Source organism: Symphodus melops (genome assembly GCF_947650265.1).
Source record: "Symphodus melops genome assembly, chromosome: 16".
NCBI classification, from domain to species: domain Eukaryota; kingdom Metazoa; phylum Chordata; class Actinopteri; order Labriformes; family Labridae; genus Symphodus; species Symphodus melops.
Window position 1 is genome coordinate 8,629,661 of NC_136706.1, and position 16,166 is coordinate 8,645,826.

At 38.2% G+C, this 16,166-nt stretch overlaps 1 protein-coding gene and 1 long non-coding RNA gene across 2 annotated transcripts; one reads left to right on the top strand and one right to left on the bottom strand.

Moving 5' to 3' along the window:
• Positions 1 to 293: 293 nt before the first annotated feature.
• tescb (tescalcin b) lies at positions 294 to 4,532 on the bottom strand. The gene is made up of 8 exons (XM_079364318.1): positions 4,261 to 4,532; positions 3,471 to 3,540; positions 3,194 to 3,274; positions 2,923 to 3,062; positions 2,780 to 2,841; positions 1,177 to 1,284; positions 1,042 to 1,089; positions 294 to 872 (listed from the first exon to the last, which is right to left on the bottom strand). The coding sequence occupies exons 1-8, from the start codon at positions 4,322 to 4,324 to the stop codon at positions 795 to 797; spliced, it is 651 nt and encodes a 216-aa protein (XP_079220444.1). The 5' UTR covers positions 4,325 to 4,532; the 3' UTR covers positions 294 to 794.
• Positions 4,533 to 4,666: 134 nt separating this feature from the next.
• LOC306836934 lies at positions 4,667 to 14,514 on the top strand. Its single transcript, XR_013780826.1, has 3 exons — positions 4,667 to 5,195; positions 14,234 to 14,345; positions 14,428 to 14,514. It is a non-coding gene; the product is annotated as an uncharacterized lncRNA (long non-coding RNA).
• The last annotated feature ends 1,652 nt before the right edge of the window (positions 14,515 to 16,166 follow it).

Sequence of the window (16,166 nt, forward strand, 5' to 3'; positions counted from 1 at the left end):
GACAACTGGATGAACAAATGTAATTTCCATGAGTCAATTTATTTTTGGGAAGATTGGAAATCCTGCTGTGACTTAAGTGTTTCCAAACATCATCTTACCTGAAGTATATTACAATGTCTGAAACACAACTATTACTTTTTTGATAATTTAAGATTGTTCTTTAGATATATATATATATATATATATATATATATATATATATATATATATATATATATATTCTAAGACACTCTCTTTTAGCATTTAATCTCACATGCCAGCACTCCCATTTCCTTTTTACAAGAAACATCATGAACTGGAGTAAGATCTCTTTCATGGGGTCTTTATTGTGCAAATGAAGCAGAGAATGCACCATGTGTCTTATAAGTAACATCAATTAAAGTCATCTATTGCATTGCTATACACACATATTGTATATATTTAAAGATAAATACCCTGATCCCTGATTATTGAAAGTTTTATGTATGGCCTGACATTCATAAATGTTCTTCAAGCATCCATATGTGCATGCATAGGGTCAAAGTGTCTGCTACTCCACACATACATTGTGTGTGATTATTGCTTAGTCAAGTTAGTAACAGCCTGATTGTAGTTTGACTGAGAATCTGTTATTGCTTACTATCAATCAAACAAATCCTAAAACATCTGAAATATACATCTATTCTTGAAATTGCATAGTTAGTCACATGTAAGTAAGGCATATATTCAACACAAGCCAAAAACTATAGGTTAAAAAATAGCAAGTGAAACCATGACTCTGCATTCTCAGAGTTTACCCACAGTAAACACTGCCATCACTTACATAAGTTCATTGTGTCCATATAAAGGAAGTGAATGTTCATTTTGGATTCAATGTCAAAGCCATTCAGCAACTAAAGAAAAAGAGGAGAAAATGTTTTAAATATTCCTGATGATATTTTTATTTGTATTATTTATGTTTTCTTTGAAAATAGCAAACAAAGCTCTCAACAAGTATCATTCAAAACTATTTAAAGCATGATAACATCATAATAAATATATTCATATAAGCAGAGTATCTACCTTTGAGAAATGCTCAAATGTGATTCCCTCATAAAACTCATCAGGTTCCTGCGGAGGAGAAAATAAATTTACAAGCATCCTCCAAACCAAATCAACCCAACTTTTGAAGTTTGCAAAAGAAAACAAAGCATCTACCATGTGACCCATGGAGATACTGGCCACCTCCAACATGGCGGCATCAGCGATGCTCTTGGCTGTCTCCGTTTCGAGGGTCTCGCTAAGCGATAACAGTTTCTCCACCACCTGCACAGACAAAAACATGAGTGAAATCATTATCGGCTGCACAATGGCTAGATGCTCCCATTACTTGTGACATCCCCTAAAGCTCAACTTTTGGGCCTCTCTTGCAATGCTTCTCATTGGCTATATTTCAAAAGAGAAATTAGCTCCTGAAATCACTGCTTACAACATTTATCTCGCTGTTAACCTGACACTGTCTTCCAAAAAACTATCTTCTCGAAAATGAGTATTAGTTTTTGCAAAATGAATACTAAGGTGCACAGAGCTGCACCTCCGATGCTGGAAAAAGCCAAACGTAAAGGCCATTTCTGTTCATGACTCAGAAGTTAACAAAATTGGTCACAATTATATTCAATGGATTACGATACCCTATACTCAAAGTCAATGGCTTCCATAAGAATTATTAATTCAGATTCTATCACTTTACATTGGGGAGCTTAACAAGTTTATCCAGTCTTAAGCTACTTCTTCAACCTTATCATTGACCTGAACAGAAGATGAAAGGGATAGAAATTGGAGATCAAATGCAAAAAAATTCACTTTACAGTGATGACATCATTCTGCATGTATCAGACGTGGACTCTCTAACCCTAACCCTACATCATTCAGATTATCACCCAGTATGGCTCACTTTCAACACACTAGTAAAATGGAGTAAATGTGCAACTGAACACACATTACAGTGGCACATGTGTAAAAAATAAAAAAATGAAATGAAATCAACAGAGATAAGAGACTTAGGACTAAAAGTTAGATCAAAATGCTTTCAAACAATCTCACACAAACATTTAATAAAATGATGTAAAATATAAATCGACAGTCAAATCTTTCCATATCTCTATGGGTCCATGTCTGTATTTTAAAGATGATCAATGAACATAATAATAATAAATTAAACATTACAATTCTCAGTTTTTTTTTAACTGCAGCCTGTTCATAAAAAGAAATTGTCAAAATTTTAAATCAATATTCATAATATTCCAAAGGTCCATTTGAGATATGTGCAAAGACAAGGAGCAGAGATCTAAACATACAAAAGAATGATATTTCATGGGGTCATACCTAGAATATAGGCAAGTAAACAGTTAAAAAGCATATCAGTGAGCTTACATTTAAATAAAGCCCAAAAAACAGTGAGTGCTAATTTTTAGGGGGAAGCTGTGGCCCTACAGTACTTCCTGAATTTCTAGGCTAGAGGAAGAAATTAAATGCATCCTTCATTTCCTTCAGTAGCTCCAAATGCAGTGTGTTGTAGGAATGTAGCTTACCCTCTGCAAGTTATCTGCGTCTTCAAAAAACTTCAAAATAGAGCTATAAATGATCACGTAAGGCCGATAAAAAACACTCAGATAAAAAGGAAACCCCCATGATAAACTCAAAATGATTTCCCCTGACTGTCTCTCTATGAAGTTACACTGTAAAATTAATAAAACAATCTGCATAGCTAATCATAAAGTGCATCAAGATCATTTCATCAAGAAATGCAGCAGAGTCTTACATGTCTGTATTCCTCCAGGGTGATTGTCCCGTCGCTGTCTGTGTCATGCATGTTAAATAAAACTGTTGAGAAAAACAGAAGTGAATGGCAGCCAAAAGATATATATGTCAAGCATGTGATCATGTTGTGGGTTTCAGACGTACATCTCAGCTTCTCCTTCCTAATGATTTCGCGCTGCTCCTCTGTAATGTGCAGCGACGGGGGCTTGAAATGGGACATAACCACCAAGAACTGCTCAAAGCCGATCTCATCAACAGTACCCTCGACATTCTGACAAAAGTTTCTGGAGAATGAAAGGAACATCAACTTAGCTTGACAACATAACATAGTAAATTATGACGTTGTTTCCTACAGAAATCCTATTAGAAACAAAAGAGAATTACGTTTAGAAAACCTTCGACTGTCATCATATACCTTTTGTCAAAGAACGCCTCGATAATCTGCGAACGGATGGGATTGCACGCCAAATCTGGGATTTCATTGAGATGATCCCTCCTGAGGGTTGTATGAAAAGAGTTGAAGGATTGGCACATCGTTTGACAGAGTTGCATCATCATGATCACAGATGTGAAGCCTGTTAAGCAGGTTTCAAGTTCTAAAGAAACAGGGTGAAGCAAACCTGCTTGAAAAAAACAAACAGGGTGACAACAATACAAGGCAGTGCACCAGCCACTGTTAACAATGATCTTACCTCAAAGTTTCTTCATTATGGCTCAACTGCTTGAATCTTTTATGCAGGACCCCGATCTGTTCCAATGAAACTGAAAATGAAAACAGGCAATCTTAGAGCAAAAGTTAAAACAGGTGTGCACAGAGTTAAAACATATATCTTTAAACCATGCTGTCGATGTTGATAGCTTATAATAAGCCAGTTGTTCATTGAAAAAATAGGCTACTGATAGGAACATCATACAACAGATAGTAAGTTCTTTCATGACATTGACTAAGGCTTTAAAGGGAATATTTGGATATTCATACTTTATGTAAAACACTTGCTGCTGTCTGTCAGCCTGCAAGCACACTCTATCATGAGTGGGCTCCAGGTTAAATAGAGTAATAGATTCATTTAAAGTAATGTATCACCTCCTATTAGCCTGACATGTTGTGTAAATACATTGTCTGATCTATTATTTACAGCACTTCCCTCTGTAAACTGGATAAAGTTTCACTTCCATTAACTTGCAGTTTGAATTATTCATCACTGCTGCAGCAAATATACACTGGGATACTTTTGACACAGATGCAGGACAAGAGTGAGGCTACTTCAAGCAAATATTGATTTGATCTTAATAGCGTTAGAATAATCCTGTTTCCCTTCACGATACCATACGACTGTAATAAAATTAGGCTGCAATAAAATAATGTTTAGGCCTACAGGGAAGGACGCTGATGTCTTTCACACATCCTGCATGTTTAGTTGATGTTTACTTTTATTTCAGAACAAGTGCATGAAGCCACAAGTCATAAGCATGACTACTCACAGCCGGTCCTTTCTGCCAGATCAGCGTACTCCTCTTGATCAGGTATGGACTGTAGTGCACCCATTCCTCCAAAATAAAGCTCCTCCCAGTATAGTCCCAGAGCAGAACTGAACACAAACTATTTGAATCCTCAAAGAATCATGTCGCAAAATCTTCCATATCCGCACTGACTGTATGAATGACAGATCCGGAGCTCACACGCCTCCTACTCTTTTTTCCGTCTTGCTCAATCACCGGTGCAGGTTTTCACCTCATCCTCTGTACTGCAGACAGCGCGCCACTTCCGCAAAGACGCCGACATGACGACACACACACATTTAGGATCAACAGGCTCCAGTTTAAATAATTCATTCAGAGTTTCTTTTGTTTACGCACAGGCGGAGACTGTCGTGACCTGTTTGTTTACTGTCCAGGGTAGCCCATGTTTAGAGCTAAGAAGTAGGCCTACACAATAAAACACTGGCAGAGGTGATAATACACTAGAGAGATGATGTTTTAACCTGCGTCACAGATTTCACTCATTTTAAAATGTGCACACACATTTGCATTAACCATAAACATTTATAAACTAAATTTAATTCTGCTGCTGATTCTACAGGTGGATGTTACGTAATGACGTCCTAGTGGCAGAAACAAAGTTACCTGAAGTCCTTGGGGACTATAACCTTTGTCCAAAATGATCATGTTGTCTCAGGTTGATCTATGGACATGTGATACAAACATACGTTTTCTTCATGTCCAAGGAGTTAGGCTTCTTAATCAAAATGTTAATACTGTGCAGCTGATGAAGGACAGCCAAATCTTTGTTAAATCTAGGAACAAGGAAGTGAAAAGAGGTTGCCACACAAACCACAGTTTGGACTGTAACTTTTATCATGCATCCACTGACTGGAGGACAGCAAAAATATGGAGTGACCAAGAGACCTGCAATAACAGTGAGTTCATGAATCATATATTAACATATTTAATTTAATTTGAATGATCATATACGCAAACTGTAATGTAACTACTGTAAAAGATAACTATCTCATGTTTATTTCCTTCTTTTGCACTACTCACCTCTGCACTATTATCTTATTTAGTCTTGTACATATTAGTCTTTAATTACTTGTTTATATATACAGCTTGCAGAAAGCTGCTATAGCTATTTAAGAGGTGTGTTATATGTTATAAATAATCTGACACACACATATTTTATATTGGACGTTATAATAATAGTGTCCAAGTGTTCCAGATATTTAATGCTACACGAGCACCATTCAGTCATTTACTATAATATGAGAGAGTGCTGTCAGATGGGAGGGTTTTCTGCTGCGGTTGCAAACTTTGCACATTTTGAGTCACTGCTATAGTTTACTGTTTATGAGCCATTGGAGCCGCCTTACTGGCCTGGGGGCCCCCAGCAGTTTCCTGCCTTGTCTGTCGACAAGCAGCGCAGCTTTGTGCAGCTTTGCTCTAAGTAAAAGTATTTTTAAAATGTGCGGCAGTTTATCAGCGACCCGCACGCTAACATGGTGGTTACACACTTGTCAGCATTGTAGACATGAGGTGCCCATCAGAAGAGGTGAAAAAGCATCATTTACAGAAGGATATACTTTAGGCCTATCAGAGGAAGAATAAGGGGAACCATACACGTAGCACAACCAACTTGACGCGGCATTCAACCCAACACCACAATAAGAAGCTCCAGTCATTTCCCCCTTTTATCTTTTGTTTACTTCATTGTCACATCTTCCCTATGGTCCTGTGTAGTCTGTTGTCTTTGTGGCTCGCTGCATCACTTCATAAACGTCACGTGCATGCATACAACATGACCATTTAATCAGTACAAAACTATACGTGTCACACTTTCATGATAAAATCAAACCTATGCAAAACTCATATCCCCCACATGGTGGCAGCATGCAACCTTAACTATCAGTTGTATACCTGTTATCAGAAGAGGAGAGATGACAAATGTGTGAGAGAGTGATATTCATAGCAGTTGTTCAATTATTAATCACAGAATGCTTAGTATTGTACCAACACATGATAAGCCATCACTTCTCTTACACCATGATTTGTGTGTGCATCATGTAGATCTGAAGTTCATTCCAAAGCCATCCTTCTGTCACTCTTGTATCCTCTGCACATAAATAAAAGCTGCCACTGTTAATGATGAGTCAACAGGCATTGTAAGGATGCCAGCAACACAATTTAACTAGTTGATAAAAAATCTCCTACTTTTTTATCTTGATGTTAATTGACTGTGATGTAAAATGAAGATCACCTCTCGAAACTTCTTGGCGCCATTCTTCCAGTTAGCGTTCACAAATGGGACTGAATTGACTCAAGCAAAAACATTTTGTACAACGTCTTTAGAATTCAATCATTTAACGAAAAAAGAATCACTTTATAAACTCAGAAGCCCAAGATAATTCACCAACTTCCTCTGAATAGATTAATCTATTCAAATAGGGTATGTTGGGAGCTTTAAGAAGCTTTTAAAACACTTTTTTGAAGTGTCCTCCTATTATTTGTTTGTGAGAGCTCTGTGTTCTTTGTGCCAATGTGTCTTCATCAATAAACTGTGTCAAGATTTTGAGGATACGTGCACTATCGTCGGATAAACTGTAGCGAATTGTGATCATTTGTTTTGGGGCCCTTGGCCACCATTTGGCCCCATTCGTTTTCTGTGTAGCGTTCAGCTTTTAGGATTTTATGTGACCTTATTTAAGGATATGAACCACCTGGGTAAAATTAAGCCAATAGACCAAAGCCAGGAAGCTAAAATAAAGTCCCCAGACTATATTTGTCACAGGGCCATTTTAAAGACAGGGACTCTATTAGGATCATGCAGGACACGTCTGAATAGAAATTGCTCTTTGGTGCCAGCTTCTACACAGACTTGAAAAATTGCACATGAACAGAACAACCTCTGCTTTTCCCAACATCCTTTTATGTCTCATACTTGTTGGCAAAGTACTGGTCTTTCATCTTGTAGGTGAATGTTCGAGCCCTGAGCCCTCAGTATGCGTCTGAATCACATACGACAGATGCTACCTTGTGATGCCAAAGGTGCAGTGCTAGTAATTGATGACCTATATGAGAACGTGTTGTCCAAACTGGGAGTTACAATACTTAAATTAACAAAGAAATGTCGGTGATTTAACTTGTGTGACAAACATTCTTAATGAAACGAAAACACTTTTTAACAAAGCAATTCAAGCATCTAAACTGGGACATTTTCACAATGGCAAAAATGTGTTCAGTGAATGCTTAAGGTATGAATATGTTTCCATCAATGTTTTCAACCCAAGCTAAGCAAGGAAACTTTGGTCACTCTTAAGAGTGTGTGCGCCATATACAGAGGCCGTAGTCCTTGTCGCAGCAGCTGGGTTTGAATCCAGCCTCTGCCCTTTGCTGCATGTCATCCCCCACTTTCTTATTCATGTTCTGTCTCTTTTCTTGTCACTTCAGCTGTCCTGTCTAATAAAGGCAAAACAGTGTAAACAATAATAAGACATGTTATTTAAATCAATAGGTATTGGTATTTGCCTAGATTTTTACAGTAGCTATAAGACCAGTATAAACAAACAACCCACTGGAGGGGTTGGATGTTTTGAAAGCCTTTTCCCCTCACTGATTTAGACTCATTATGGACATTTAAGAAAATGTCTTCAGTATTCCTTGCGTGTTTTTCACCTTGCAGATGGTTTTATACCTTGATGACCAGCGAACTGTTGCAGATTTTATTGATTGCATATGATTTTGAAGGTCTCAAGCTTAACACTGACTATAAGAAGAGATCTGAAGTTGTGAGGCTAAAAGAGGAAACACAGTTCTGAAGGTTTCAAAGAGCAAAGTGGACTCAATCATTTTTAAACGGAAGAAGTTCCAGCAAAAACATTTCTTCATCTGCTATCTGCTAAAGCTATTTTAGCGTCATCATTGAAAATGAAAAAAAAGTATTTGTTTGTGTATATACAGACTTTTAAAATAGGAATATTCAGTCAATTAACAAGTACTCTCTCTAAAGGCTAATGAAGCTAAAGCTGGTTTGACAATACAAGTATATGTAAGCCATTGCCCTCTGAGACGAGAGCACACAGAACATTGTTTTTCCTGTGCAGGGAATTGAAGCACTAAGTTGTATACGATCAATCCGGTGAGAGAAAAAGAAATCCACTGAACACTTTTTTTTCTTTATCAGCCTCTGCCCTTGACGTGCTCTTCCCTGAAATTCTCTCACTTGCTGCCTGTTGTGTTTGTGTGCAGCTATCACTGAGTGCACAACGTTTGAAGGCTTGAAATTGATTTGAATAAAGACTCTGCTTCGGAGAGGGGGGGAGAGAGAAAATGAGGACTTGTCTGTTATGTACGGACACAAAAAAGGGGCGGTAGGAAAATATGGCCAAGGAGAGAGGGCAGCCCAAGCCTGTTTTGCATGCATGGGGGCTTCTGTGGGAGAAGGAGTTGACAGGGCGCCGCAGTGCTGCCTCGGGCTCTCAGACAACAGCTGCTCAGAAAGAGGAGACGTCCTAAGGGTGCTGCGACACGTCTCGCTCTTTCTCCATCTCTCTTTTCACCTGTCTGCCTTTTCCTTTCCACGAGCAGACATACGCCAGACATGTGCAATTGTGGCTTTCCCCACAGTCACACATCTTTCCTTTTCACTGAAATACACACGTCAGGTAATGTGGGATGCTGCAATTCATAGAAAATGTTTAGGCTGCCTGTGTTGAAAATGATAAATGATAGTGTTGAGCTTTACACTCTAGAAATGAACCAGGAAGAATTTCGATGGAATCTGCAGTTTCTTTCGGTTTGATTGAAAAAAATGTCCGTGAAGAATATTCATGAGCAACTTAATGGAAACCAATTGTTATTCGTCCACTGTTGTCTGAGCTGCTGATGAAGGCAATTCAAGTTGACAAGCCTTTGTAATAACTTCAAAAATGTATTTTTAATCTGGTTACTAATGAAGCTTTGTGTGGCAGAAACTGTTGCTTTTTTATGCCAGCACCACATGCAGCAATATACTTTTTTTACTGTCACCACAACAAGTGATGCCTGAATATTTCACGATCAAGATCTAAGACTGTTTGACAGCTCACACAACCATTAAAGTAGATCCAGTCTGGAAACACTTTGGTGGTTAAGTATTCATAAAGTTTATCAATGGAACCTGAGTTAGAGTTCATTAACATGTGGCTGTTGGTAAAATCTTGTAACAGGTTATTAATGTCAGTGAATCCAAAGGAATGTATTTGTTTATGAATGGTCACTTCATATAACCACAACTTGATATGGTTCAGTCACAATGTTGTGGTTCTTTTAATTATCTTCAGTTCCCACAGCACTTTTAGAGGGTGTCCCCTGTTTTCAAGTCTAAACATCCAGAAAGGGTGGGCCAGGTGCTGAGAATTGATAATAAATAATTGGCATGCTGATGAGAATCTGAATAATACATTACTTCCGTGTGGATAAAAGAAGAAAACACGTTTTATCTGAAAGTCGATCTTCACAGCCGAAGAATGTGTGCATGACTGCGAGTATAGGAATGACAATGCATGCATCATCATCTTAAACTTATCGCTCAATTTCCTCAGAGGTTGCTTTCAAAAGATTGCACATAAAAGGAGAGCAAAAATTGACCTTTTTTGGTTTGCCCTTGGTGTGTCAATATAGAAAAAGAGACGGCACTGCAGAGGCGGGGACAGGGCATGCTCTGATCTCCAGACAGAAAGAAATCAATTTCAGAGTACAAGCAGCTCTGAGACAAGAAAGACATTACGAAGTTACAGTAAGAGACAGTAAGGTTGTGGACGATGTAAAAGTTAGTCGAAAAGTTTAAGAACTATCAGTAAGATTATATTTTCTATATTCATAAAAAAAAAATTGAATTCAAGCTAAAGAAGCAGACTAACAGAAAGGGTCTTGCCCAAAAAAAACGACTATCTCCATCTCCTCCACAGGGGGGGAACCCTCATCTCTCTCAGGACAGATTAGAGATGTAATTTCTCAAGTGTGTCCTTGGTCTGTTCGGGGGTGTCATGCCTGAAGACTCCTCCGAACAGAGCTTGGCATTTTTTTTATCAGGTTCCTGAAGCACCACAGCTTGCTCCTCTCAGTTCAAAGCAGAGGTTTAATGCGCAGGGTTTTTGAGAATCACTGAGCCGTCTTTAACATGGTGGGAGACCAGCGACCTCAGAGAAATCTCATTACAGTGCCTGGTATTTTGGCATTCACACTTTTTCTTTCACTATTCACAATGTGAGACCAGGGGTGACAATTTGAAAGAGGCCCGACTGATAAATCTGAGTTTTACTTTAGCTCAGTTCTCACTTCAATGCAGCTTGTCCTTATGAAGCCTGCCAGAGGCGTCTTGATACTGAAGATCAATCTCACTTCTCAACCTTTTGTACCATTACACATCAACTCAACTGCTCTAGTTTCTCCTACATCAAAAAGAAAGAGCACCTCCACCATTTGTCACCATGTGGGCTGAGCTTTGAACTTCTTCTTTGCAAACTGAAGGTCACAATTCAATAAAGATAAAAGAACACCAAGCAGAAACGTCAACTACCATTTTAGCAGACTTTGGTTGTTTGCAGGAAAATAAGTCTATGCGGACAGAAGTGGCAGAATCTATCGGTGATGTAATCCTGGGTCCTATAATGATTTAGCTTAAACTAATTTCCCTGCACAGAAATCTGTGTGAAAGTGTCAAGTTGTAGCTTTAAAGTGGTGACTGGAAATGGAAGTCTTGGTTTAAAATTAAATAACTGCAGAATACATCGAAAAGTAAGCTAGATGTGTACAGAGATTTCCTTGCTGCTAAACGGCTTCATAGATTATTATAAGTATTATTGTAAGGTATTGGGCTCACGATACGATATGCGTCAGAATACATGGGTCATGATTTATTGCGATACTTTGCAATACTCGACGCAATTTACAGAAAAATCAAAAGTGGATGTGACAATACAGCTGGCTGTGTTTTTGAAACAAAAATATTTGATTCAAAATGTACTTTTGAATTATGTCAGAGAATTTTCACATGAGCTGAATTTAAAACTTCCGCTCATGTGAATACTGCATATATGTTGTTATATACAGTACAGGTAAAAGCCAGTAAATTAGAATATTTTGAAAAACTTGATTTATTTCAGTAATTGCATTCAAAAGGTGTAACTTGTACATTATATTTATTCATTGCACACAGACTGATGCATTCAAATGTTTATTTCATTTAATTTTGATGATTTGAAGTGGCAACAAATGAAAATCCAAAATTCCGTGTGTCACAAAATTAGAATATTGTGTTAGGGTTACATTTTGAAGATACCTGGTGCCACAAACTAATCAGCTGATTAACTCAAAACACCTGCAAAGGGCTTTAAATGGTCCAGTTCTGAAGCCTACACAAACATGGGGAAGACTTCAGATTTGACAGCTGTCCAAAAGGCGACCATCGACACATTGCACAAGGAGGGAAAGACACAAAAGGTTATTGCTGAAGAGGCTGGCTGTTCTCAGAGCTCTGTGTCCAAACACATTAATGGAGAGGCAAAGGGAAGGAAAAACCGTGGTCAGAAAAAGTGTACAAGCAATAGGGATCACCGCGCCCTGGTCAAGATTGTGAAAAAAATCCATTCAAAAATGTGGGGGAGATTCACAAGGAGTGGACAGCTGCTGGAGTCAGTGCTTCAAGATCCACCACCAAGAGACGCTTGAAAGACATGGGTTTCAACTGCCGCATACCTCGTGTCAAGCCACTGTTGACCAAGAAACAGCGCGAAAAGCGTCTCACCTGGGCTAAGGAAAAAAAGAGCTGGACTGCTGCTGAGTGGTCCAAAGTCATGTTTTCTGACGAAAGCAAATTTTGCATTTCCTTTGGAAATCGAGGTCCCAGAGTCTGGAGGAGGACAGGAGAGGCACAGGATCCACGTTGCCTGAAGTCTAGTGTAAAGTTTCCACCATCAGTGATGGTTTGGGGTGCCATGTCATCTGCTGGTGTCGGTCCACTCTGTTTCCTGAGATCCAGGGTCAACGCAGCCGTATACCAGCAAGTTTTAGAGCACTTCATGCTTCCTGCTGCTGACCTGCTCTATGGAGATGGAGATTTCAAGTTCCAACAGGACTTGGCGCCTGCACACACCGCAAAATCTACCCGTGCCTGGTTTACGGACCATGGTATTTCTGTTCTAAATTGGCCAGCCAACTCCCCTGACCTTAGCCCCATAGAAAATCTGTGGGGTATTGTGAAAAGGAAGATGCAGAATGCCAGACCCAAAAACGCAGAAGAGTTGAAGGCCACTATCAGAGCAACCTGGGCTCTCATAACACCTGAGCAGTGCCAGAAACTCATGGACTCCATGCCACGCCGCATTAACACAGTAATTGAGGCAAAAGGAGCTCCAACCAAGTATTGAGTATTGTACATGCTCACATTTTTCATTTTCATACTTTTCAGTTGGCCAACATTTCTAAAAATCCCTTTTTTGTATCAGCCTTAAGTAATATTCTAATTTTGTGACACACGGAATTTTGGATTTTCATTTGTTGCCACTTCAAATCATCAAAATTAAATGAAATAAACATTTGAATGCATCAGTCTGTGTGCAATGAATAAATATAATGTACAAGTTACACCTTTTGAATGCAATTACTGAAATAAATCAAGTTTTTCAAAATATTCTAATTTACTGGCTTTTACCTGTATATTATGGTAATAATGGCAAATTTAAAATGTAAAGATGTGTGTTTTAATTTTGGAAGTAATGCTGAGTCCCACTGTAACTTGTGTGCTGTGATAAAAATGTTGTCATCTTACCTTATATGGCAGTCGATGAGCTCACCTAGAACTGGTCCTTACCCTGTTTTTGATTTAAGCTTTCCAACATGTAGCAAGTGCAACAAACTAGCGCATCATATTATGGTGCACAATAGAGGGCTTCCAGTGATTTCATGGTAAAGCAACAATAATGAGAAAAGGTCACATGTTGAAATGAAATGATGATACTGATCATTGTTTAAAGTATTTTCCATTAACAACCTTTCATTTGCAGGTCTAAAATATTGAGGCCCATTGCTCTGAAGTCTCATGTGATTGAAGTCATTAACATAACTGATCATGAACTCCAGGCTCGGAATGCCAACATATTAACTGGTTTTCAGAAAGGTTAACAATAATTGATGCTTTACACTCAAGACCGTTCAGTGGTTTCATGACTAGAAATTCAAAATCTGAACTCTGAAAAAAAAGGCATCCTTTTGCATTTCCTTTTTTCAATTATGGGACAGAAAATAAGTTTGCGCCTAAAAATTCAGTAGTCTTTCTCAGTACATACAGTACGTGATACGCATATCCTTTGAATTCAAAAGCAAGGGCAGCTGTTCCTACCATAAGAGAGAGAATATTGAGTAGATGTGGGGCGTCACAGAGGTGGTAATCTGTGTACTCCAGATGAATATGTGATGATTGGAGGGAGCACAGGAACCTGTGATTATGATTTACATCTCCCCATCTGGACCAGGTTCAGTCTCCTGTGCTCTGATTTGATTACTCTTTTTAAAAAAGACCTCTGCATTTTTTAAAACCTATTTTCAAGATAAGATTCCTTGTCGGGTCTGATCTGACCCAAATGTGACAAAAGGTCAACATATAGGGTTTTCACACCTTTCATACTATTATTACTATCGATTAAAGAAAGAGATATTTCCCACATTAAATTAAACATTTCACCTGAAGCTCAGTAGGATTCGGCCTCAGGTGAACAATGCTTTAATCAATTAGTCATTTCAGAGAGGTGGGTGGCTGACTTGTGGACTGACATGAAGAGGTTTTCACTTATTTCTGTCTTTGTTCTTAAAAACTTGAGATCTGACTTGAGACTTAACTTGACAAGACTTGAACATAAAACAACTCTAGGTCATGGTTAAATAAGTAAAAATGTCTGTGTTTTTGATGCCTTCCTGCATTATTCAGATTTTAGTGCACCACTGAGTCAAGAGCTGGCACTCTGAGCTGGAGTGGAACCAAACGGGCCCTTAGGGTCTCAGGATCAGGAAAGAGAACTACTTTTGGCAGTTATACCAAGGTGAAAAAATCATGACAGATTATTGTTTGTTTCAAGAGGTAACCTAAACTGAATCACTGTTTTTCTTGTCATATGCTTCCAGGCTGCAGCAGATGAAATCTAATGATGATGATAACCTCTGGACCTTTCTCTGGTACCTGATCAATTTCCCTTTTTTTTGTCATCCATCCGACATCCAAATAGGGCAAATAGGTCACATAGGGGCTCCTAAATCTTGTTTGGGGGATTATTGTATACAGAGGGGAGGGGGACAGCGGGTGTGTATTATAACTAATGTCTTGTGTCCTGCGTGTCTGTATACTGCTACTGGATGCCTTGAATTTCCCTCGGGATCAATAAAGTATCTATCTATCTATCTATCTATCTATCTATCTATCTATCTATCTATCTATCTATCTATCTATCTATCTATCTATCTATCTATCTATCTATCTATCTATCTATCTATCTATCTATCTATCTATCTATCTATCTATCTATCATACATTTACAGAGCAATTTCAGAGCACACAACTGTCTGTGGAAAATATGTGGTTTTAATGTAATTATTTTTTACTTTAACTCTTGACAAGGAGTTAAAGGATTTTTTTGAGGAACTTTTATTAGCAGCAGTTTAAAGGTAACTGAGTTTTTAAATGTCTCTGCTTCCATTACTGTCTGAGATGCAGTCGAGTATTGGCAGTACACCAGTCAGTGTCCGGTCACAAAAACATTTCCTACCCTCCTTACTAATTGTAAACATGAGAAAAAAATAATACATAGCAAAACAACACTGAGAGTAAATATCAAACATACCTGTTGTCCTGGTCTTTTCCTTGGTGCTGCTAGCCCAGGCACTTCTTCTCTATCGGTTTCCAGTTCACAAAGTAAAAGTACACATATTGCCGCTTCACTGTTTTCTTCTGATTTAAACCCTTTGAGCTCTCATGTTGGATTACACTCCAGGTACATTTTGTGTTCAGCTGTTGTGAGAAGTTCTAACTGAACAAACATTTCCCTGTTGTCTTTAAATTTATTATTGTCTCAAGATTTGCCTTTGTCTTAGTATTTGCTAATCTGCCAGTGTTAACCAATAGCAGAAGGGCTTGACTGCAAGTCACTTAAGAAAAACAGCCTACTTCCTTATTAAAAATAAGGTGGATAATCTCCCTTTATTTGGATGATTAATCTTCGATCTGCTTGCAAATGTGACACAGAATTGTGTTAAAAGGCACATAGAAAAACATTGCTGTTATATCCCATTTCATGAAGCTTTTCTTCAAAAATCACAGTTGTACATTCTGGTCCCTCGTCTTCAGTTTTTTGTATTCAGTCTCAGACAGTATATAACAAAATCATGTAAGAGCTACATAAATATACCTTGTCACGAGCCAAGGTCATTCCTGCACACATACAAATAATGTAAACTTCTTTACCTTTTAAAGGTCTACAGAACCAAAATACGGCTTTGTATCAGGTATTATTTTCCTTTACAAAGAACAAAAATGTCATGAAACAAAAGCTACAACTTACTATAACTGAGCAAAACATGTTGTTTTTGTTGCTGTTGATGAATCCTTCTTGTAATTTATAGTGTTAGTAAAAAACGGAATTGATTTAAAAAAAAAAAAAAAATCTACATCCTGAGCAATTCCTGCTTGCAACTCCCTGATGGCAGTAAGGGTAAGCTTCAAACGAGTTTTTGCCATCATGGGAGCGTCAACTGGTTTTATTCTTGTCTTCTTGTTGCCCTTTTTCTCTCTGCTGTTGTTGCACAAGGGACAGGAAACACAGACTTTGTAGTTTAAAGGGACACTGCCTAATATTCATATCATACTAGAA